This window comes from Pteropus alecto, unplaced genomic scaffold (genome assembly GCF_000325575.1).
Source record: "Pteropus alecto unplaced genomic scaffold, ASM32557v1 scaffold185, whole genome shotgun sequence".
NCBI classification, from domain to species: domain Eukaryota; kingdom Metazoa; phylum Chordata; class Mammalia; order Chiroptera; family Pteropodidae; genus Pteropus; species Pteropus alecto.
Window position 1 is genome coordinate 11,592,965 of NW_006438088.1, and position 10,558 is coordinate 11,603,522.

The window sequence follows — 10,558 nt, forward strand, 5'->3', positions numbered from 1 at the left end:
CTACAGAGAGGTCCTGTCATGAGAGGCATTGTTAAATTAGAGGCATAGTTGACTGCTTGATTCTGGCAGAGGTGGTCCAAGTGGTTGCTGGCTGATGGGGCCCTTTCCTGGTTTCTTGCTTTTTCCTCTCACTGCCTTCTCTGGTCTAGGACAATGCATCTGGTCTGTATATAAATGCTGGCTTTCTCACACAAGGTGACTTTGTCAGCAGCAAGCCAGGGCTGGGGCAGCCCCTAAATCCTTCTTTCCTCAGAATCAAAGGTGCTTGTACTCCACATTTAATTACACATTAACAAATATTTACCGAGCCACCACTAAGAGAGCACCATGATTAAAAAGCATGAGTTCTGGAGACTGACTGCCAGGGATTAGTGCCACCTCTGCCACCTTTGAGCCCTGTGACCTTGACAAATTATGAACTCCTTTAAACCTCAGTTGCCTCTCCTATGAAAAAAAGGATAGTAATAGGTCTTGTCTTATAAGATTTTATGAAGATCAAAAGAGATAAGGTTTGTAAAGTGCTCAGTCCATTGTAAGAACTTGCAGCAGTTTTACTAGGCAAACTCGTTCTGATAAGCTGTGAACAGGAGACAAATTAATTTACTCCTCTGCTGCCCTTTCTAATCCTGTCAGGTAAGTCCTATAAGGTTCCTTGTCGCTCGTAGATAATAAAAAGTCCTCTGATCAGTTTTCATGCCAAGAAGAGTCTCCTTGCAGAAACTGAAATGTTTAGTCTGGTATAATACCTTAACTTGCCCCAGGCTAGGAAGCCAAGCAGAAGAAATGAGAACAGCCGCCTCCTTCCTCCCACCTCCTAGCTTTATTTTTTACCCACTTAGTAGCTATGATGTTGGACTTCTCCAAGGTCAGGGGCAAAGGAGATTACATGAAAGGGCTGAGAAGATAAAGCAGGAGCCGATATTGAGGTTCTGTGCTTGGCAGGTGACTTCAGCCACTGCTCTTCCCATTTGCATTTGTCAGGCCTGTGTCACATACCAGTACTTTAAATCCCTCTCGCTACTCACAGGGACCATTGTCAGGCTCTCTCAGTGTTTCTCCTGAACCCTTTCTCACTTGGCTGGAGGTCAGGAGAAAGCACATGGCCCTGCTCTGCAACCACAAACCACACAGGACAAGGGCAGAGATCGGGGCTGGCCTTTTGTTTCAATGGCTTTCTGAGAGTCCTGCTGTTCCCCGCCGCCTCTGCCTTTTCTTCTAGTGCCCTGGCTGGTGCTCAGCGAGATCTTCCCCGGCGGAATCAGAGGACGAGCTATGGCTTTAACTTCGAGCATGAACTGGGGCATCAACCTCCTCATATCTCTGACGTTTTTGACTGTGACAGGTAAGGACACATCTTTTTCCTCTACTGTGTTTGTGCTCTTAGGACAAATGTTAGGGAAACACGCTCACATATAAAAAAACATTCTATGTGGACATTTTCAAACAAATTCAAAAGTAAAGATAATGGCAAGGACCCCGATGTACCTACCATCCAACTTAAAAAGTTGTCAATCTTAATCCTTTTATAATTCCACCTGCTTTTCCCAGATAGGATGTCATTTTGTCTGTAGAATTTCAGCATGGACCTCTGAAAGATATCATATTTAAAAACCGTTTGAATTGTACACTTGAACCTTACTGGATTTCGTTAACCAATGTTACCATAATAAAAATAAATAAATTTAAAATATGCAAAAAACCCCTGTAACCACATCATTATCATATCCGAAAAATATTAATAATAATCCTTTGGTATCAATATTCAGTCTATGTTCACGTTCTTCCAGGCGTCTTATAATTATTTTTTTTGTATTCGTTTGAATCACGATCCAAATATGTCCTTTACAACTGATTGATAAGCCTCTTATAATTCATAGATTTCCTTTCCATTTCTCCTCCCCTCTGCCCCAACTTTGTATTTTTAATGAAGAAACTGAGTCATTCGTTTCAGTTTTCCCTAGGTGGGATTTTACTGATTGTGGTCATAGCGCATGACCTTCTGTCCTTCGTGTTTACTGTAAACTGCTATTTAGATCTAGAGGCTTGAGGAGATTTAGATTTTCTTCTTTCTTTGTTTGCAGACTCCTTCATAGGGATGGCATGTGTCCTGCCATGTGAGGCACATCTTGTTTGCTTGTCTCCCACTTTGTCACGTGGGCTTCTTTTGAAGATCATTTCCCAGATTCGTTATTTTCATTCTATCATTCCTTCTAAAATTTTATCTGTACTACTTCTTTAAGGAGAAATTTCTTCTATAACTATTAGAAGAAATTCTATAACTATTAGAAGAAATTTCTCATAACGAATAGCTACTTGCCTACTTTAAAGTGTGGGTCATGTAAGAAAGGAAAAATAAATGCTGGAAACTTTCTTTTTATTTTCTAGTTTTTGAAATAATGAGGTGGTTCCCCAGCGTCCTCCAAAACTGACCAAGGAATTGAATTTTCTTTCTTCCTTTTCAAAAATATATATACACGTATATACATAATCTGTAAAAAGTTTGCAAACAAAGAAACAAGAAAATCTAAATCTCCTCAAGCCTCTAGACCTAAATAGCAGTTTATAGGAAACACAGAGGACAGAGGTCATGTGAGATGATGACGATCGGCAAAATCCCGCCTGTGAAACCAATGACTCAGTTGCTTCATTAAAAATATAAAGTATGTATGTGTGTGGGGGGGAGCGGGGGAGAGAAATGGAGATTAAAACATACAAATTATAAGAGACATATCAATCAATTTTAAGTTATATATTTGGGTTGCGATTCCAAGTATAAAAATAATTATGACAACTAGAAGAATGTGAATGTGTATATGTTATATATAAATTTTTAAAACTGGATGTATACTCAAAAAGTAGATATCTATATACAGTACCTCTGAATCTTGTCAACCACTTTTTTTTTTTTAGCACATTTACTTTGGGAAATGAACTTTTAGAGTTGTTAAATAACCATGGTTTGAGTTTTTATATAAAATTTTCAAATGTTTATGTCCTTCCTACATTTTTAGAAATAGTCCAAGATTAAAGGAAACAAAGGAACTGTCATGAACACCAACCATACTTCTCCTGCTTAGATCACACGTATAGACCTGTGCCCTTCACCTTCACACACACATGTATATACACACGCTCATGCATACACACACACACACACACACACACACACGCACACACACACCCCTTGTCTGATGTTTGTATGGAGAAAGAGAAATACAAAAGAAAGAATGGAATGATAAAGGGCAAAAATAGATGACACAAATCTCTGGGAAGGATAGCTAATATAGAGGAGGAACTAAAGAAGATTCGGAAGTTCTGCACGGCTTCCTAGAACAAATTTTGGAAAAGCATATCAACTTAAAAAAATCCTGCGATGATCTGAAACCTGTAGATGACATTTAACTGTGGTAAGTTTGAAGTTCTATACTTACTTTCAAAAATCAGTTTTCCAAGTAAAAGATATAAGGGCAGCAAGCCCTCGGACACAAACATCTTTAGTGCAATTTCAGCTGTATCAACAAATGCAGTGTTCCAGAGACAAACTTACTCTGCTGTGGTCAGGATACAGCTGCAGCATTGCACTCAGCTCTGAGTAAAATATTTTACTAGGGTTGTTTAAATGTTTTAAGAGGGTTGCAGTGTGTTCACCAAGCACGTGCAGTCTGGGTGGCATGGTCATGTGACCTATAGTCTGTGAAAAACAGTTCAGGATGTTTGACTTGGATGAGATGAGGCTTAGGGAAGGGATAGAGCTGCATTGAAATATTCAAGCAACTGTCATGAAGAAGGAATGGGGAGGGCTGATCCAGAGAACAAAGTAGACCTTCTGAACCAAAGTTCCTGAAAGGTAGACTTGAGGTTAGGAATTAGTAAGGAATGCCTTTTTTAACAGATAGGGCCAGCTCACTGGGCATTGAGAATCTTTGTGAAGTGGTGAGCCCCCTGCGGCTGAAAGTGCTCAAAACAGAACATGGGACAAGTTTGATGAGACAATCTTTTGGTTTCTTTCACCCTCTGATTCTAGTTTTATGCCCCAGATAGGGAGGAAAGACCAATTCTACAAGCACTTTATTAAGTACTCACCTGGGCAAAAACCTGTGCCAGCAGCAAAAACGGTACAGAGGAATCAGAGTTCAAATAGAATTGTCAGAAGAACTGCAGTACTGTTTCTTCTTCCTGCCTCTCCTCTCCTTAGATGGCACAACTGACAAGTGGTTAATATGCTTAGCGCCTTCCACACTGCATTTACAAAACTGCCTCATATGTAACTGTTCAGTCACATTTCCTGAATGACCAGTGATGATTGTGGCTGTGAAGGGCACTTGCACGGTTTCAGCCTGTGGTTGGTCTGAGCCTGTGTTCACGAAGAGCCAGCTTCCTCCTCACGACTCCCTGCCACACTGGACTTTCTGCTGCTGAGCCTGGGGTGGTACAATAAAAATGGCAGGCTCAGGTGCACTGTGGGCCATCTCTTAGCAGTTAATGTATCTTGACCTTGGTCAGTAACTACTACAAAAGGACCGTACTTTTGGCTAGAAGTGGTCAGGAGAAAGACTAGGTGGGCAGATGAGATCCATCCTGCTTCCTGCGGATGCATCCGACCAAGTAAATGCCTTTCATTAGAACCATTATCACTTTTTCCCTCTGAATCCAGGAGGAAGCACTACAAATATGCTGCTATTAAATGATAAAATAATGCCAGCATGAAATGATATAATCAAATGAAAGTAAAGAACAGTGAGCTTGTTCCAAGAAAAGTCTATCTGTATAAAAGTGTCTTAAAAAATGTCCACTCAGTAGAAACCAAACTGCTATAGTAGTGATTCCCAAGAGAGGAATTGTGGCATGAGGAAAGAGAGGAGATCTCTTACCTTCTGCTTTATACGTTTCTGTGTGGTTTCAGGTTCTCTTTTTGCAATGGGCACAAATAGTACCATTTTGAAAAAGAAAAACATGCTCACCAAGAAGATGGCATTGGGTTTAAATTGTGATAGTTACAAGACTACTACTTATTTTACCAGAGGAAGCTGGGATCGTTTGTAAACATGAAACTTCAGAGGCTGGAAATATTTTAAATTTGTAGTTACAGTTTCCTTGGATACTATTGGCGTGTTTGAAAATACATGTTTTTATACATGTGCTAAGAAGCAGCTTTCCACAAGTGGGATCAAAGCAACAGAAAAAATACTTCTAACCCATTTCTATCGGCCTTTTTAGATCTCATTGGCCTGCCATGGGTGTGCTTTATATATACAATCATGAGTCTCGCTGCTCTGGTGTTTGTTGTTGTGTTTATACCTGAGACAAAGGGATGCTCTTTGGAACAAATATCAAAGGAGCTGGCAAAAGCGTAAGTATTATATGCATTACTCTCCAAACAGCATTCTTTGGTCAAAGATACAGTTTTTATATATACAACCAAATTATAATAATATCTGAAATTATTTCAGGATATCACCTTAGGTGTAAAACCACATCTCAAAGCGTAATTCCAGTTTCTCTGCCATGTATTTCATTTGGGTGACTCAGCTAAGGAATTAGGATAACGAGTGCTTTCTGACAAGTGAACCTGTCAAAGCTCTTTCAGTATTGATTGATGACCCCTCTCACCTCCCTAGTGCAGTCAGAGTCTTGTCCTTCTTGGTAAATAATTTGGATTTTATCCTGAAGGCGGTATGCCATGTTTCAAACAATAGGGAAGTGGGGGAAGTAACCAGATTTGTGAAGGAATACTCTGGCAAAATATGAGAAATGGGAAGGGGAGACACTGAATGTGGGAGACCTATGAGGAGTCCGTTGGAAGAATCAGACAGGAAATGGGCTGGCCGAGGTGCAGGGATAAAACCTAACAGCTCAGGGTGAGACTGGAAAAGGCAGCTGAGGGAAAGGTGGGAGTTGGGATCTCTCCAGCTTAGAGAACCCAGTAGACAGTGGGATATGCACTGAAGACCTGGAGGAGGAGAAAGACAGGTTTGGGAGGCAGGAGTCTGGTGGAGGGACAGGGACAATACCGAGTTCAGTTTGGAGAGACTGTGAGGTGCCCATGTGGCATGCAAACGGAGGGAAGTCAAACGCACATTGGGAGCTGGATTTGAAAAATATCTATGTTGGAGATGTAGATTTGGTCCTTACTACATAGTACACAAGCAGAGGCAGATCCGCGTTTGATGGTGCCCAGTTTAAGAAAAATAATACGAATTATGAATTCAAAATTAGGCAAGACTATGTGGGCTTTGGAAGGGGCTGTGTAGGTGAGCAGTCCCGGGCTTAAGTCTCATTGGCTTTATGGAACTCCACCATGTGTATGTGCACTTTTGAGCTACCCATCTACTAGCTGGGGGAGCAAAATTCCTTTAAAAATAAAGATTTGTTAAAATTCTCATGAGCAACACTCATGAAATTGAGGCAGGGAGAAAGTAGTTATAAATTAATTGAAGAAAGCTAAAGGGCTACTCTATTATCAACTCCTTATTGCATTCTTTCTTAAGAATCTAACTTGAAAACAGAATGTTGTGGATGAGTTAAAAACGTTTTAGATCTGTTTTTCACATGGGGCTGTTAGAATGTATCAAACTGCAAATCGAGTGAAAATTCGAAAGGAAAACTTAAGAAAAACCCATATTTCCATGTAGTGGACCTCCAGAATAAGACTTGTGATCTAAAACTCAACAAAACTATTCAGTCAGAAGAATTTAGGGTGAGAAAGGAATCTATCTAAATTAGTTAAGACTCTGAATTAGGAAATGTTTTTGCAAGAATCACATTTCTGTTACTTCGGAGTCATGAGATCACTCAAACTTAAATCTAGACCCTCTCCAAGGAAGTTATAAATTGCAAATTAGGAGAGATCCAAAGGCTATGAGTACTGGGAGGCTGGTATTGAAGAACAAAGGTAGAAAAGGGCATTAGTGTGGAAGATCATGAAAGATGAGGTGGCAAGACAATTCTGCATTTTAAACTCACTGATAGCAGCAGTACCAGTATCTGCTAGGGATGCATATATCCTTATGGGGGAAGCCCGGTACGATGCAGACAGGAAACAAAGTTGCTTTCAGAAATCTTGGCAAACTCCTATTTGTGCAACACTAGAGAGCCTGGGGCTTGTCTTAGCTTGAAGTGGCAGGTTGGCAAACACTTTTAAAATGAAAATGTAGAACCCTTTAAATATGTTCAACTCACTTATCACATTTTAACTGTTACAAACATGTATACTTAGAATCACCAATTAAAAAAAAAAAAAATGCAAACAGCCTGAATCAAAGTATATATGAATTATGCATGCTGAACAAGGTTCCTGGAGGGAAATATCAGAGACAAAAATATAAAAAAAATACATAATGGTATTGACAAGTTATCGAACTAGCTAAGTAAATGTGGGGTGGCTGAAAGCCCAGGGAACTTGCTAGCACACAGAAGCTTAAGTTAACTTGAAGACTAAGGAAGGACACTGCTAAGGGAGTCTATGAATTAGGAGTTAAGGAAAGAATGGATCAACTTTTGTTGCCAAGGAAACCAATGGTTCTGCTGTATATTTCCCAATGATTTGCTTAGGTGTAAAAAAGGAAACTATTTATAATATCAATTAACTTCAAATTTGACACTAAGCATTGCTTAACATTTTCCTCTCTCAGGTTTGGAGTTGGGTTCTTTTACTCCTATTCCTACCAGCCTGAGAAAACAAATATTCATCCAAGGTTGTTAAGTTTCTTATAAAATAAACAGTGACTCAGCTGAGAGGTCAGAAAAGATTTCAGCAGTAATGTAATTTGAAAGGCTTTTGTTTTGAACTTGTGCCAGCTACAAACTCAAACTGGGACGTTTGCCGCATGTGGTATTTCAGCTGTGACTTTTATTCTTTTCCCGGGTTTAGCTGGAAACAGAGAGAAACCCAAGTCAGAAGTTTTGTAAATATGCTAGTTCTCAGGCTTAGATTATTTTTCACTTTTAGCAGTTAATTTTAAATGGCCATCCCTTCGTTCACTCATACACACTCATTTATTCAATAAATGTTTACTGAGCATATATTATGTGCTAGGCTCTAGGCACTATTGTAGTGCTACGACAGCATTCTTCGGTTAGCAAATATCTCAAGAATGAAATGCACTGATAAGATAGTGATTGGGTGATCTGAGATTGGGTGATCTGGGTATTCTGAGAGGTAGCATTTGAAATAAAGTCTGGGTGATAATCAAAGATAGAAGCAAAGAGAATTCAGGCCAAGTGACGAAAAGCTAGTGCAAAGGCTAAATCAGAAACATACTTGACCTGTTCCAGGAACGAGAAATCAAGAGCCTGTAATCTTTGAGATTCAGTTAAAGTCAGCAGAGACTGGTGTGCAGGGGTTTGCAGGCTAAGTGAGTTTGGATTTCATTTTAAGTGCAATGGGAAACTACAAAAGTATTTTAGGCAGGGGAATGACGTGATCTGATTTACATTTTAAGGCATGCCAAGTGCAAGTCTGCCGTCAGTCACACAGCTGAACATGGCTGAGAAAACACACAAGCATAGGGCTGGGTCTCATTTAACATCATGATCACTGACCTCAAGCGGCTCTCAATACCACCTCTCTGGAAACCTCCCTACCTCTTCCGCCCTCCTCACCCCTGCTGATGGCCTTGCTTCTGACACTGAGAAAATGGGCACAGTCAGAAGGGAACTTCCATAATCTTCCACATGAACCCACACATCAGTATTTGTATCCAATACACCACCATTCCTCCGAGTTCTCTCAACTCTGTCATTCCTCTGTGAGGCCAAACACTTCACACCATCTTCCCTTCCGATCTCCAGGACAGTCTCCAATTCATTATCCATATTTTACCTCTCTGCTCCATCTCTACTTCTCAACAGCATAGAAACCTGGCATGGTTTTTTCCCTATCTCAAAAAAAAAATTTTTTTCCCTACCCCAAAAAAAAAAAAAAAAAAAAAAAGTCTTTTGATCCCATTTTCCATCCATGTACTCGCCATGCTCTAGCCATGCTGGTCTTTCTATAAGCATAGTACTTTACTTGGAATTCTTCACATGGTGCCAACTTCATGGCCTCGTCATGGTTTCTGATCAAATGTCACCTCTTTAGAGATGCCAGCAGTATGATATAGTACCTCCAACCCCAACTAAGTCATTTTTTTTCCCTTTGTTTTTCTCATCACTTCTACTACTTGAAATTAAATTCTTCTGTGCTCATCCCCTCTATTCAGATGTAAGCACCTTGAAAACAGGCATACTTCTATACTATCGAAAGCACCTACCACATCACCAGGCACGTTATGAGCACTTGATTAAGCGGTTAAATTCCAAGAAAAGATATCTGAAAGGAGAGAGAGGTTCAATGATGGCCTTCTCTTTTTTAATAAATATAAAATACTAGAGCATATTTTTATGCTGAGGGGAAAAATCTTGTAGAAAAGAACTTAATGCAGGAGCAAACAGTTAACTCAGAAAGCAGACTACGTAAATACAGGGCATATTGGCAGAGTCTAAGAAATGGAAAAAAAATAAGGATGTGACTTCCATTAGCTCAATGAAATGCTATCCTTGGAATTCTCCTCATACAGAAAAATCCTGTGTTCTGAGAAGACACCCCATGTACTCACTATAAGCATGAGGCTGACCAAAGGTCTGGTTTACTGGGTGATTTAAAAATAATAGCCTGTACATTTTTTTTTTCTCAAGTCCTGTAAACTAAGATGATATTTTCATTAGTGCCTCTTTCTCTTTCAGGAACTATGTGAAAAACAACATTTGTTTTATGAGTCATCACCAAGAAGAATTAGTGCCAAAACAGCTTCAAAAAAGAAAACCCCAAGAGCAGCTCTTGGAGTGTAAAAAGCTGTGTGGTAGAGGACAACCAAGGCAGCTTTCTGCAGAGACCTAATGGCCTCAACATCTTACAAATGTCGATACAGTATAAAAACACTTAGTAGGGTGTCTTCATACCAATACATATTGGCCACTCCCATGTCTTGTCTTTAGTATTATGGAGCTAGTTTTAGAGGGACACCCCATAAAGATTACTTTTAATCTCCACTCACAAAAAATAAATGAGGTGCCTCAAGTGACCTCATTTTTACTCTGAACAGGATAACCAGGTTAAAAAAAAAAATACTGGCTGATTCAAAACTTTCCACCTTTTTCACAGAGCAGCCTTTGAAAGACTATAAATTAGTGATGCAATCACCTTTTGCCTTAAGGTGTGTGTGTGTGTGTGCACATATATATATATGAGAGAGAGAGGGGGGCCATTCACACATAAGTGTTCTAAATACGAGCTCAGAGTTTTTTGCCTACTAAGACACTACTTGCACTGGGTCTTGTATAAAAATGAACCAGGACAATTGCACATATGTTCTAGATTAGAATAAGGTCCTGGTTAGGATTTTAGTGATAATTCCTAATTACAGTTTAACAGGTACAAAGATTATGCATCTTATTTTATGAATGAATTATAATGAAATGCAAAATCTTTTATGAATTTCATATTACTATTACAAAATATTACAATAATTCAATAGTTGAGAAAAATAAGTATTTTCCTCATTCACTGAAAAAATATGAA

At 39.4% G+C, this 10,558-nt stretch overlaps 1 protein-coding gene across 1 annotated transcript in view; it reads left to right on the forward strand.

The window, feature by feature from the left end:
• The window catches only part of SLC2A12 (solute carrier family 2 member 12), a 46,078-nt gene extending 35,992 nt beyond the window's left edge, over positions 1-10,086 (forward strand). The window contains exons 3-5 of the mRNA XM_006915399.2: positions 1,220-1,342; positions 5,218-5,350; positions 9,724-10,086. Of these exons, the coding sequence (XP_006915461.1) occupies positions 1,220-1,342; positions 5,218-5,350; positions 9,724-9,877 (410 nt within the window). The 3' untranslated portion in view covers positions 9,878-10,086. The remainder of the gene's footprint in view (positions 1-1,219; positions 1,343-5,217; positions 5,351-9,723) is intronic.
• The last annotated feature ends 472 nt before the right edge of the window (positions 10,087-10,558 follow it).